The sequence below is a fragment of the Eumetopias jubatus genome, unplaced genomic scaffold (assembly GCF_037043125.1).
Source record: "Eumetopias jubatus isolate StellerSeaLion01/CBP00866 unplaced genomic scaffold, mEumJub1_p1.0 scaffold_3, whole genome shotgun sequence".
NCBI classification, from domain to species: Eukaryota; Metazoa; Chordata; class Mammalia; order Carnivora; family Otariidae; genus Eumetopias; species Eumetopias jubatus.
The window spans coordinates 9313941-9328224 of NW_028274809.1; the positions used below are offsets into that span (position 1 = coordinate 9313941).

Consider the following 14284-nt stretch of genomic DNA (forward strand, 5'->3'; position numbering starts at 1 on the left):
AGTTGTTTTAGTACTTTTCAAATAGGTTCTTGGTCTCTCAAGACACATTTGCTTCTTTTTCAGATCAACAGTACTAATCTTATGGTAGTGAAGACCAGAAGAATGGTCTTCACTCTGAACCTAGATATATCCCTCAGATATTTAGTTTCTGTTTAGTATACTGACTGTAAAAAAAAAAAAAAAAAAAAAAAAGGGACTACAAAGAGAACCAGAAATTAGAAATTATTACCTGAATAGAATGAACCCAAGTGATTCTACTGCTGCCCTCCGGACATCATCATTGACATCACTTACCTAGGAAAAATTTTAAAGGATGATTACATTATACCATGAATTCTATTACTAGAATTAACTGATATGAGAGGCTCACATCATTCAAATATAAATCAGACCTCATTGATATATCACTCTTTAATTAGAATATCATCCCTCAATTTGGAAAAACTCATCTGAAATACTCTATTTCAGGTCTTAGAAGCCTTTTAAGCTTGGTGAAGTTTAAGAATCAGGGCTACTTCTAAAGTTTATTTCAGTTGCACTATGGCTTTTGTGGGCTACACTGAAAATCTAACCATTCCTTCAATGTTGTTTTCAAAAAAGTATGTTCTAAATTCAAGCAAAATACAAACATTTACAATTTACAACACACCACAGGCTGCACTGATAAAAGATAAATTAGTAATAAATACTATGCGATGTGAGTATCTCTGGGAAGAAGATAATAATGGTTCTAAACCTTTTCTGCATGGGAAGATGACCTGAGGTTTACCTTCTCCTGGAACCAAGATGGTAGAAACCTACTAAGTTAAGACATATGTGCAACGTCCATTGTGTTACCAGGCAACATTATTGTTCATAAACTCCGGATTGGGAAGACTAGGAATGGGAAAAGCCTATTGGAAAACATGGGCACTGCCTTTCGGGTGCAAGGTATCTCTTGTAATAGAGCATGTTCCCTAGGGGTACCTGGAAGCTAAGTTCACAGGCTGTAAAAAGAAGTGGTTTTTATTGTTCACTAGATTTCTCTATCCCGGGGTAACTGCACATACTCACGTGGTCTTGTCCCTTACAAATGAGGGTGCCCTTTGGAGTTGGTTTTCAGAAGTTGCCCTTGAATGATTTTAAGGACCTCTATTTGTACTGACATACTATTATCCTGTTCTATTCCTGGTACTTAGGTTATAGCTGATTGTGTCCAGTGAGTGAGAATCTGAACCTGAGATCACTCATGGTGGTCATGCAGTGTAGGTGCTGCGCAGCCTAGACATTTGGTGTCCATCTGCAAACTTTTCTTTCCACCTCTACCCTTTCCTTTTAAATCTTGACAGAATGCATCATCGAATCCTACAATGATTTCAAAGGAGACATAATGACATAAGGAAGAGTACTTACAGCAACGTGTAGCAGGCGTCGAATAGCTTTGTTGTTACCCGAGCCACAATAAGCCATGGCTACAGTGTACATTCCAGACCGTCGAAGAATTGGGTCCTAAGAAGAATAATCTACATCAGTCGACAAGTTATCATTTCAAACAGTGACTTCTTACAGTCTAACTGGCACAGCTAAAACCACCAGGAAAGTTGGTTTTAGGTAAGAAATTAGACACTTAAGGAGAATGATTTTGTGATTGGTAATTTTCTAAACGAATGTGGAAATACAGACTCTAATACAGGAGGAATTAACTCCTTTTAATTCCCAATGCTCTATGCAACGTGCCTGCATTGCCGGACACCGACTAGGAAGTATCAACTCAAGTCCAATACCAACACTAACTACTCTCTGATACTCAGCTTCCATTTGTTAAACAAATAACAAAGAAGCCCGCTTCTAATTCTACATTGTAACTCGCTTACTTAATTCTTGAGCACTGAGTGGAACAGATATGGCTTCTGAGAGCTGAGCAAAATAATGAGCAGTTTTATCACTTAACTATTAACAGTGGTTCTTTTTATCATACTACAGAGGACAGCATTAGCTACCACTGACTACCCACCACACAAAATACCACGGTCAAAATAAAATAAAACAAAACAAAAGGCAATGAAAAAAATTCACCCAGATAAATAAGCAGAGAGACTGGCACTGGTTTTTGATGAAAAAACAATGAGGTAAGCTTTTTATCTTATTAAATGATTATGAAGTGATTCCAAAAATATTATTTCCAAAAAAAATCAAGAAAAAACAATGAGGTAAACTTTTTATCTCATTAAATGATTATGAAGTGATTCCAAAAATATTATTTCCAAAAGAAATCAATTTCTAAAGAACTTTTCTGGATCTGCTTATCTGAAAATTATTGATCTGAAGTCTTAATTTAAAATTCTCAGGCGCCTGGGTGACTCAGATGGTTAAAATTCTCAAATTAGTCCTGTTCACCTGTTCTAATCAGTGCTCTCCTTTCCTACATTCTGCTAAGCTTTATAGCTCTTGCAAGGAGTTTCATCAACAAGTGTAGCTAGGTGTTCTGATGGGAACAGAGATAATTTCTAATGAAAGTGTTTCTCTAAATGCTGGCGATAAACGGGGTGTGATGAAGTGCAGGGAGAAAAGGATAAATAATGTATCATCTCACCTTATCACGGCACAGAGATTCAATGAGAGCATCAGCCTCCTCCATCCTCCCATACATTACTAATGCTATGCCAACTGCAAGACCACGCAGAATCTTCTCATGTTGAGTTTCCTGTGCATAGCCGACCATGTCCTCAATAGCCTGGGCATTTTTAGAGCCCAACATAACCAAACCTAGGGCCAGGCCAGCTGCTTCACCTAGTGAGTAAAAAGGAAAACATTAAAAAATAATAATTATGTGTGAAAATCAATAACACATATCTTATCGGAAGTGGCACTTATTATCATCAACTATCAAAACAACAATTAGCTTCTGGTAGCATTTTTTTCAAACCACCTGATAAAAAGCACATCCATATATTTATAGCTATTTTCCTTTTAAATCTTGACAGAATGCATCATCGAATCCTACAATGATTTCAAAGGAGACATAATGACATTACATTATTCTATGCTATCACCAAACAGTATAGATAGCTCTGAGATTCAAACAGGTGACTAATAAATTTCTATTTGCAAAACTGTTATATAGACAGATATACAGGATATATCATTTTTTAAAACCTATATATCACAAACCCTATTTCTATGAATTTGACAAATAGGGCAAAATCCACTCCCTTCTACAAGTAATCTATTAGATTTTTAAGAGGCTATAAAATATAAATAGAAAATAAATATTAGTTACATTAGTTAATCCTAAAGATTGTTGTCTCTGGAAAGAATCTCTTACCTGTCACAGCATCATCCTGATAAAGGTTTGTTTTTAGCAAATCATACACATCTTGGCGCGCAGTCCCCATGGCAGCCAAACCAAGGCCAAGACTGCCACCATGTCGAACAATCTAGGGAAAAAGCATGGGCTCTGCTGATTTGGAACACTGTACTTAAAAATCCAAGTTTTTATTCTGATTTAAAAATATATTGTGATATTAAATATGTAGAGCAGTTGACCTAGTGAGAATGATCAAAGTATTTGAGAACCAGAGAGTCAGTGGTAACCTCAGCAATTTCAGTTTCAAAAGAATGGTGCTTGCTGATGCAAAATAATAGCAAGTTGAGAAGTGAATGAAAGATAAGAAAATGGAGGGAGAGGGTACAGCTCTCTTTCAGTAAGTTTACATGAGAAGCGGAGGAATACGGTAACCAAGAGGGAGAAGCAAGGGTCAAAGAAAGATTTTTTTTAGGATAGGTGAGACCTGAATATGCTTATAGGCTGAGGGGAAGGAGCCTGAAGAGAGGAGAAAAGGGTATCTAATAGAACACGGTTATAAAGAAGTGGGGAAAAAAATGGGGTCAAGGGCAAAAAAAGTTGGTCTTTATTTCAAAAGAGGGGCACTTTAGTAGTCATGTGTCATTTTTGAGTGCAGTCTCCTTTTATAGGTGACAGCACCCCAATCTTGCTTGGAAAATACTCCTCTCCCATTGGCTAATCTTGGTGAGACTGCCATTTAATAAGCACCCACCTTCCCCTACCCAAAATGGACTGTGACCCAAAACAGACCACTTGGATGCTCTTTCTCTGAAATTATAATCTTTTTACAGTGAAATGACCCAAAAGCATTTCAAGTTCATTCATCCTGACAGCAGGGCCTAGACAGACAATACCATTAGTTCCTGTTATCTAGATCCCTAGAACTGCCCTGGCTCTTAATTTTTACGAGAATTCGTTTATCCTCTTTTCCTTTCATTGTATAAGCTACTTCCGATAAACTCCTTGTGTTAAGTCAATCAGTGGAAGTTTCTATCGCTGGCAACCAAAGACCTTTGTCCGGTAAGAAAATTTTTACCTGAGACCAGAGGAAATGAGCCAAAGATATAAATAAATGTACATAGTATCTGTGGATGAGGAACTCATTAGCTAAGACAGATGATCCTACTGGCCTCAATCTTTTCACTGAAATAGAAGGACAGTGTCTGGCTTACTTAGCCACTCTCCTAATAGCCTTCTAAAAAAGAGTCTAACATAAAAGCTAAAGTCTAAAATCCTATTTCAAGGTTCCGTAAAGTAAAAGCAATCTGCTTAATAAGTTTTTCCAAAAGAATTACATTTAAAAATTATAAAATAGCAAATAACCAAGAATTCTGGTTCCTTAGAGTTATGCATTTCTTTGGGACTTAGTTTCCTATAAAATAACAAAATTAGACTAAATGATCACTAAGATCACTTATAGTTATAACATTCCAAGACTCCTAAGTGTGGAAATACAATACATATTTTACAAATATATGGTACTTTATTTTGCTTGTCACATACAAGGTTTAAAGGACTGAGAAGCACAATTTTTTTTTTTTAAAGATTTTATTTATTTGAGAGAGAGAGAATGAGAGACAGAGAGTACGAGAGGGAACAGGGTCAGAGGGAGAAGCAGACTCCCCGCTGAGCAGGGAGCCGATGTGGGACTCGATCCCGGGACTCCAGGATCATGACCTGAGCCGGAGGCAGTCGCCTAACCAACTGAGCCACCCAGGCGCCCAGCACAATTTTAGTTTATAGAGAAGGAAAGAAAATTATCTTAAAAAATAATTCTTTAAGAATAGTTCTATTTTTGGAATTTCAAAATCCTACAAAATTTCTATTCACTAAAATAATTTGGCAAACATAGTGTTTTCCTGGACTCTTAAGTAACAGAAATTAGTTTTTCATTCAAATACTTACATCATTGCTGGCATTCTTAAGCTGGTTAAGTAGATAGTCAATTATATCTCCACCATGATTGGCATGAATGAGACCTAAGGCATAGAGACCTCCACCTTCCTGATAGGCTGATCCAGGAGAGGTGTCCTTGGGAAGATATGTTGCCATTAACTGTAACGCTTCCTTCTCATGACCCTATAAATTTGAACCACAACAGAGGTGTAAGAGAAAGTGAGAGAAAAAATATATATTTTCTATGACTACTGTCTTCTCTCCAGAAAATTCACTTTCTAAAAGAGGAGGAAGTGGATCTCTTCTCTCCCCTAGACAACTTTGTAACTCAAATGAGAGGAGAATTTTAAAAGATCCAATCACATCCTTGTTAGAAACAAATGCTTCAATTTTTTCCCTCGTTTTACAACATTTCTCCAAAATCATCTTAGACTATGCAAATAACTTATTTCAATTCATCCTTTGAGAAATGTCTTAGTCTTCACAGGAAAAGAATTTCCACCTTTTATTAAAACCAAACACATAGGTATTTTAATTTCTTATTTACTTTATTCTTTCCTATAAGAGGACTGATCTGATTTACCAAAATGTCCTTGTGAAAGAATTTCATAAACTCTTATTCTTTTAACTCCAAAAAAAATTGCTTCTGTTCATACTGACCAGTATATATTACCTTATGGATTACACCCAGACTGGCTGTAGCTGTAAATTTTGCCCAGTTAGTGGCCCTAGCCAACCATTCCAAGTTATCTCTGTAAGAAAAGAAAATTCAGCAATACTATTGAAATGAATTCCATAAAGCTTTTTATAACACTAAAGTCAAAGCATTAAAATTTTACCTTGAACTATTGCAAATCATTTTACTTTATGGAGCTCAAGTTACTGCTGATTCTAGTTTACCTCTGAAGTTCTTAGTCTTCTGAAGACTTTAAAAAAATGCATGATATGTCATTTCATTATGAACAAAAGCAGAATTATATTAATGTATTTCATGCAAAAGCATATATTCAAGTCAACTAATAAAAGGAATTAATTTTACCTTAAAACAAGCAGACATATGCAATAAAAAATGTATAGGGGCACCTAGGTGGCTCAGTCAGTTGAGTGTCTGACTCTTGATTTCAGCTCAGGTCATGACCTCAGGGTTGTGGGATTGAGCCCCGAGTTGGGCTCTGTGCTCAGCAGAGAGTCTGTCTGGGATTCCCTCTCTCTCCCCACTTTGTCCCTCCCCCCACTTGTGCCCGCATGCGCGTGCGCTCTCTCTAAAATAATAAGTAAATGCATCTTTGGAAAAAAAATGTATAAAATAACGAAAACAAAATTTAAAATTCAGGACAGGCAGGCAAAGGAAACTCTCCACATCCATGTAACAATGTCAACAGAGTCCCTATTAAAGATGATTTTAAACCAAAGTGGAAACCTTCAAGTATATTTACCTAAGAAACTGGTCACTGGTAGTCCCACAATGCATAAAAGAGTTTGCTATAACGGTTGCTGTATGACATACAGAATTCCGTACTGCATCCTACAAAAACAAATAATTTTTATCATGACAAAGTATTTATGCATATGCAAGGCTGCATGCAGACATACAATCAGAGGCCCTGGTTTGTAAAGAAAATATTAATAAACTGAACTGATGATATTTAAACCATGGATCTTGGATATTTCTTTACAAAGATTAAATAGGTAGTTTATAAAAACAATCAAGTCAGAGTCTTATCTGTGGTCTTAACTTGAGATCAGTAGATTTTAGGCAGAAGTTCAGGTAGTAGATTTTCTATTTCTGAATAGTTTAATTTGCCATTTCTCTTCAGTATCTCGTCTACGGTCTCCAAGGTATTAGAGTAACCTGAAGAGCAGTCCTGCCTCTTCTCGCTGTGCACCTCTGACAGTCACCAAAGTGATTTTAATTTTAATGAAACTGTATTATAAAGATTAGCTTCAAATAATTGTTATAAATACACATTGTGTAATTCTGTGTCCATTTGCCATTTGTAATTATTAGAAGTTTGAGAAGTACGATTACATGTTTCAGTCAATCAGCGATGTACTAATGAAATAATACATAGCTATAAAAGAATAAATGACCATCAAAGGGTACTGGGTAGTTGAGGCAGGAAAATGAAGATTTTTCATACTATAAATCTTTTCATATTAAAACATTTTTTGAACCAGATAAATATATTACTTGGTCAGAGATTAACATTAATACTAGTAATTGTTAGGATTGGTATCTCAGCAAAGGTTATACAATATCAACGTAAGAACCTCTGCACTCAAGGAATTTGCAGTTCAATGGGAAAAAAGACATATAAACTATATTAGTGTTCTGATCATGCCATTTGTCCAAGTGCTATATATATATATTTATATATATATTAATAAAAAGGTAACTAAAAAAATGAAAATAAAACAAAACACCACTAAACTTCCCAATGAAGGTGAACACAAAAACAGGAGCTCAATCAATATTAATTCCCTTTCTTCTCAACAAGTTCGTCCTTTGTTATTTTTTTAAAAAGTTATTTTCTTGATCAAAATAAAATGCAACAAAGTATTCAATAAGAAATAAGTATTTATATTAATATTCAACAAAGAAATAAATACAAAAAGAAAGCCTCCCTTATAGATGAATTTCCTACCTTTGTGTTTTTTAGAATCATGAGATCTGTGTTATTGTTTCGTATTAAAAACTGTAGATGTAACTCAATAGCCATTTCACCACTTAAAATTTTAATCATTTTCAAAGTCTGGTCCTTGGGCTCTGGACTCTGCCAAAATAAATAAACAAACAAGAATGAAAATTCATATATTACTGAAATCCACTAAGCCAACTGTATTTTAACAGCCCTAGACCAGTGAAATTCACAGTCCATACACAAAGCAAAACTTGTATTTTAATAGTAGGATCTAGAAAACTCATGTATCATTTATTTGAGAGAAAGAATGATTTATTTCTTTAATAGCTACCATTGAGATAATGATACCAGTTTGATGGAAGAATGCAATTCATTCTGAACAAGCTTCCAATGTAAAACATTTTAATATTAAAAAAAAAAACCCAAATGTAAAATAACTGATTACTGATGATATGCAAGGAAAACTCTTTTATACAGAACCAACTCATAGTTAAGGTGAGAAACTCCCTACTCCAAACTAGAAAATCAAAAGCACATTTAATCAACACATATATATGATCTCATGAACTAACAAGCCATCCAAGTAAAGAACAGTTGAAGTTTACAGACCTGAGTATCAAAAGTCTTGCAGGAGGAAACATTTATATCCAACAGACTACTGTTCTAATACTTACCCCATTCTTCCACTCACCATGAATATTAAAAACAACAAACTAAAGTGCCCCCCCCCACGATAAGTTGCCATTTTATTTGTTAGAGGCCATACTTTCTTCTCACCCTGTGACAAGTAATTCAGTTATTCTAGATAAGAGTTCAATCTTTTATAAGCATCTAAAGATTTGATTTCTTCTAAGTTAAATGCTTTCTAGGGTCAGTCCTTAAAATTTTACTTTTTTACAGAAGATCTATTTTTATAAAATGACTCTGGTATTAAACCTAATATTAAACCTCTATAAAGGCAAATATATAACACTATAAATTAACTTACAATATACTGTGGGAATATATGTTAAATGATAACCTCAACTTCAAAAAACACACTTACCACTTCTGGCGTCTTTCCTACAAGCACACTACCTGTCTTTTCTTCTGTTTCCATTGACTCACTGAAATGAAGAGAACCAACAGTTACTAATCTGATAAATCTTTTCTGAATAGTATGTATGGGTGACTTGTTATCAAAATGAAGGCCTGAATCATGTTCAAATTAAATGTTTTGCAAGGAAAAAATACTTAATTACTTAAGTATTTCCCTTAGGAAACACACAAGATTCTATTAAGATGGAGGCAGCCCATGATTTAATTTCTTCCAAATAAATTCATAAAACCACACAAAGCAACTAACCAGGTTAGCATGGACAACAAATACAACAAAACCAGTTGAGAAAGCATCCCCCAAACTCCCAAAACACAGTCAGGTAGAGATACACCGTCACCAGCTACACCAGTTTGAAGTGAAGCAGTTGGGGCCCCAACAGCTCTTAAAACCAACATTCCCTTCTAGTCAAAGCACTTCACTGAGGACAAAATGCTGGCACAGAATCCAAATTAATATGGTAGAAACAAAGCAAAAAGAAAGCCCAAATAAAAGTGAGAAAGTAAACCAAGTTAGGAGGTCTCAGATCATAAGCCACCATTTTGTTTCAAACTCTATTAACACAACAGAAGAGGAAGATATAGAGAGCAGTGAAATTAGAAAAACTATCCTAAATAAGCTTCCTTGCAAAAATTTAGGAAAACTAATTTCAGTAAACATAAGCACAGACAAGGATCAAAGTAAAATTCCATATGATAATAGAAAAGAAAATTATGGGGCGCCTGAGTGGCTTAGTCAGTTAAGCGTCCAACTCTTGATTTTTGGCTCAGGTCATGACCTCAGGGTCGTGAGATCAAGCCCCATGTCAGACTCTGTGCTGAGTGTGGAGCCTGCTTACGATTCTCTCTTTCCCTCTCCCTCTGCCCCTCCCCACCCCCACTACCCTGCTCATGTTCTCGCTCTAAAAAAAAAAAAAAAAAAAAAAAGCAAGATTATTTCAAAAGAGGTAAAAAACATTAAGAAAATGACATAAGATATAAAAGAATAAAACATATCAGAATTAGGAAACTCAGAAATGAAATAATCAAACTAAGGAAAAATTAGAAATGAAGAAAAATAATAATTTCAGAAGATTAACTCAGAGGGGCAAATAAACACAACACGAATAAAGGACAAGAAAGAAAAATTTTAAATTAAGAAATAAACCAAATTATTCCCCAAGATCAGGAATGAAGGGTGTTCACTCTAAGGTCTACTGAATAACACTGGAAATCCTAGCCAATGCAGAAAAACAAAGGGGGGAAAAGGCATGAAAGTTATAAAGGAAGAAGTAAAATTGTTTCTATTCAGATGATGTGATTCCTATGTAGAAAATTCTATAGAAGGATCTATAAAAAAAAACTTACTAGACCTAATAAGTGATTTAAGCAAGGTTGTGGGATTCAACATTAATATAAAAAAAATCAATTGTATTTCTACATATTAGCAACAATTAGAAATTGAAATTTAACATACCACTTACATCAAAAAATACACCTAGGAATGAATTTAAGAAAAAAATGTACAAAATCTCTGATCTATAAAATACTGCTGAGAAAAATTAAAGAAAATCTAAATAAATGAAGAACAATACTATGCTTATGGATTATAAAACCAATATTGTTAAGGGTTTCAACTTGTTCCAAACTGAAGAGATTCAACACAATCCCAATCAGAATCCTCCCAGATTTACAGAAATGCAAGAGACCCAAAACAATCTTGGCAGTGAGAGGGAGAGGAGGAGAGGAGGGAGGTCAAAACTTTAGGTCTTCCATTGACTTAATTTCAAGACTATAAACTTCAGTAATAAAGATATTGTGGTTCTGGTATAAGGAAAGACAAATAGTTAAATAGAAAAGAACAGAGAAATCTATCAACATATCACATGTCAAAGGCCCAAAGGCAATTCAATAGGGAAAGGACAGTCTTTTAAACAAATGGTAATGGAACTACTAAACATGCATGTATTTAAATAAACTCTACTCCTACTTCACACCACATACAAAGGGTTAAGCTGAGCTATACCACATACCTAAACATAAAACCTAAAACTATATAGCTTCTAGAAAAAAGTGTGGCAGAATATCTTTACAACCATGAGGTTGGCAAAGAATTTCTTAGATTGGAATACATAATGGAAAACTGGATTATCAAAAATAAAAACTTTCATTCATCAAAAAATACCACCAATAAAATGAAAAGATAAGCCAAAGACTGGGAGAAAATATTAACAATATATCTGACAAATTCCTTTATTAAAATTATAACATGGGCGCCTGGGTGGCTCAGTCGGTTAAGCGTCTGCCTTAAAACATTTCCAGTTTTTTGTACTTCTATTAAAACTAAATATACATTTATTTTAGGCTAATACAGTATTAGTTTTTATTTTCCTGTTTTTTCTTACATATTTATACCACTTATTAAAAATATTTAAATATGTCTTTGTTATGGGGTGCCTGGGTGGCTCAGTCAGTTAAGTGTCCAACTCTTCAGTTCAGGTCATGACCTCAGGGTTCTTGGATGGAGCCCTACATAGGGCTCCCCGCTCAGCAGGGAGTCTGCTTCTTACTCTGGCTTGTGCTCTTTCTCGCAGGGAGCCCGCTTCTCCCTCTGGCTTATACTCTCTCTCTCAAATAAATCTTTAAAAAAAATTGTAACAAAACATTTTACCACTAGAATGAGTAATATTAAAGAAACTGATAACATCTAATGTTGGCAAACAAACAAATGGAATGCTAACACGTTTCTGCTGGGAGGGTAAACCACTGGAAAATAGTCTGGCAGATTCCTACCAAATTAAACATATATACCCTGTGACCTAGCTATTCTAATCCTATGTACTTACCCAAGAGAAATGAAAACATCTGTTCACAAAAAGACTTGTACAGGAATGTTCCTAATAGTCCTGTTCTGAAACAACCCAAATGTCCATCAATATAAGAATGAATAAACAAACTAGTATATTCATACAATGAAATGCTGCTCAATAATGAAAAGGAGTAAGTTACTGATTCACCCCAAAAAACCGATATACATCACAAACATGTTGAGCGAAAGAAGCAGAAGCAAAAGAATACACACTATATGATACATTTTTTTTAAGATTTTTAATTTATTTATTAGAGAGAGAGAGAGAATGGTAGAGAGAGAGCGTGAGAGGGAAGGAGGTCAGAGGGAGAGGCAGACTCCCTGCTGAGCAGGGAGCCCGATGTGGGACTCGATCCTGGGACTCCAGGATCATGACCTGAGCCAAAGGCAGTCGCTTAACCAACTGAGCCACCCAGAGACCCTATATGATACATTTTTATGAAGTTCAGGAACTGGCAAAACTAATCTCTGTTGATAGAAATCAAACCAGTGGTTGCCTCAGGGGCAAGGGGTTGACCTCGAAGGGCAGAGAGGAAGTTGCTGGGATAATAACAGAGGTGATGGTTATATGGGTGTTTATTTGGTCAGAACTCACTGAACTGTATCATCAGGATATGTGCATTTTATAATATTTTCGTTATTATTCCATTAAAAGAAAGAACTGAAGAGCTGAAAAGGATTAAAAGTGAGAAATACAGAAGAACAGAAGACGGGCAAAGAAAATCTAACTTACATTTAACAATAGGCCCCCAAAAAGAAAAATAAAGGGAAGAAAACAAAAACTAAAATTCAAGAAAACCTTACTGAGGCACGACTATTTCTGGTGTTTTTAGGACAAGTTAGAAGGCCGGTGAAATCTGAAAGCAGTAAGTAAGGAAGACAGTAGCAAGAGATGAGTTGAGGGGTATGGAGGGGACAGATCATGTATGACCTTGCAGGCTATGCTCGAGACTTAGAATTTTATATGAAATGTGTTTGTAAAGTGCTGGAGGCTGAGAGGGTGGTGACATTTAGGTTTCAGAAAAATAACTCTCACTGCTGTGTAAACAACTTTAAAAGGAAAAAGGTGGCATAACACTTTTTTTTTTTTTTTTTGAGAGAGAGAGAATCTTAAGCGGGCTCCACACCCAGCATGGAACCCAACAAGGGGCTCAATCTCACGACTCTGAGATCATGACCTGAACTGAAGTGAAGAGTTGGACACTTAACTGAGTCACCCAGGTGCCCCATAACAAAGACACATTTAAATATTTTTAATAAGTGGCCTAAATATGTTAAGAAAAACCAGGAAAATAAAAACTAATACTGTATTAGCCTAAAATAAATATATATTTAGTTTTAATAAAAGTACAAAAAGCTAGAAATGTTTTTTACTTTCCAAATATCTAAAATCTAGCCCCCCTAACCCATCTGAGATTTTTTTTTTTTAAAGGAGGCTCCACGCTGGGTGTGGGGCCCAGTGTGGGGCTTGAACTCATGACCCTGAGATCAAGACCTAAGCTGAGATCAGGAATCAGATGCTTAACCAAATAAGCCACCAAGGTGCCCCACCCATCTGAAAATTTTAATTTACTTGGTTAGACAGCATATATGCAATTGGCCCTCCCTATCAATCACTTCCATTTCTTTCTAGAAAGGTCCCTGTCTTTGGTTTTCTTTAATGTGCCCAGCAAAGTGCAAAACAGCAGAGCAATAGCCTTAGTTAAGACTTTACAACTGAGAAAGCTAATTATGAAATTAATTCTTAGACTATGTGATCCATGAGAATATTCCACCTATTTGCAAAATGAAATAAAGATTGTTCAATTAGTTCTGATGCAGAAAAAGATACTTATACCTGTCTTTCTCTGATCCTGGAACAGTACCCGTATTGGTGGATCCAGGCACAGAAGCAATAGGGGTGCCAACAGTTCGAAGATTCTGGATTACAGATGACAAAAACTGCTGGCTAGCACTTTCATACAAATCAAAACAAATCTGATAAGCCATCAGGAGGTTGTCTTCCTTTACCAGTTTTTCTAAGATATCACTCACAGCCTGAGGATCATCTAAGAAAATTAAGCACTGAAATGCAGATAAAGAACAATTACATAATAATTGAAAACTGTGTCTATAAAATACTTAGCGATAAACAGTTAATAATATAGGTAGGAAATCTTAAAATATAAGCACAGGCAAACTGGGGCAGATGAACTGTTCTAGCACTCCATTTCTTTCTTTTAAAAAAAAATTAATTTAAAATTTTAATTCCAGTTCTAGCACTCCATTTCTGATCCTGGCACTAGACAAAGTTTTCCTGAAAATGGCATTTGATTGTGCCTGGCAATTACTAGTACTCAATAACGGTAGGTGAGTGAATCTTGGCTTCTTCAAATCTTATCTGTATTTTATTATCAAGTCCTCCTTAATTTGAATTTTCTGCTTAACCATAAATTGTAGGAGTCATTCATTCATTTAACACACATTGTATCATGCTGG

At 35.3% G+C, this 14284-nt stretch overlaps 1 protein-coding gene across 2 annotated transcripts in view; it reads right to left on the bottom strand.

Annotated features, from left to right (window-relative positions):
* The window catches only part of PSMD1 (proteasome 26S subunit, non-ATPase 1), an 88924-nt gene that overhangs the window by 61142 nt on the left and 13498 nt on the right, over positions 1-14284 (bottom strand). For both annotated transcript variants that reach the window (XR_015767836.1, XM_028105243.2), the window contains exons 7-16: positions 13644-13870; positions 8909-8969; positions 7867-7995; positions 6658-6746; positions 5895-5973; positions 5231-5404; positions 3305-3416; positions 2573-2769; positions 1393-1488; positions 230-294 (exon numbers count right to left, since the gene is read on the bottom strand). Coding sequence is in view for 1 of the 2 variants with exons in the window: in XM_028105243.2 (XP_027961044.1) it covers positions 230-294; positions 1393-1488; positions 2573-2769; positions 3305-3416; positions 5231-5404; positions 5895-5973; positions 6658-6746; positions 7867-7995; positions 8909-8969; positions 13644-13870 (1229 nt within the window). In the remaining variant the exon portion in view is untranslated. The remainder of the gene's footprint in view (positions 1-229; positions 295-1392; positions 1489-2572; positions 2770-3304; positions 3417-5230; positions 5405-5894; positions 5974-6657; positions 6747-7866; positions 7996-8908; positions 8970-13643; positions 13871-14284) is intronic.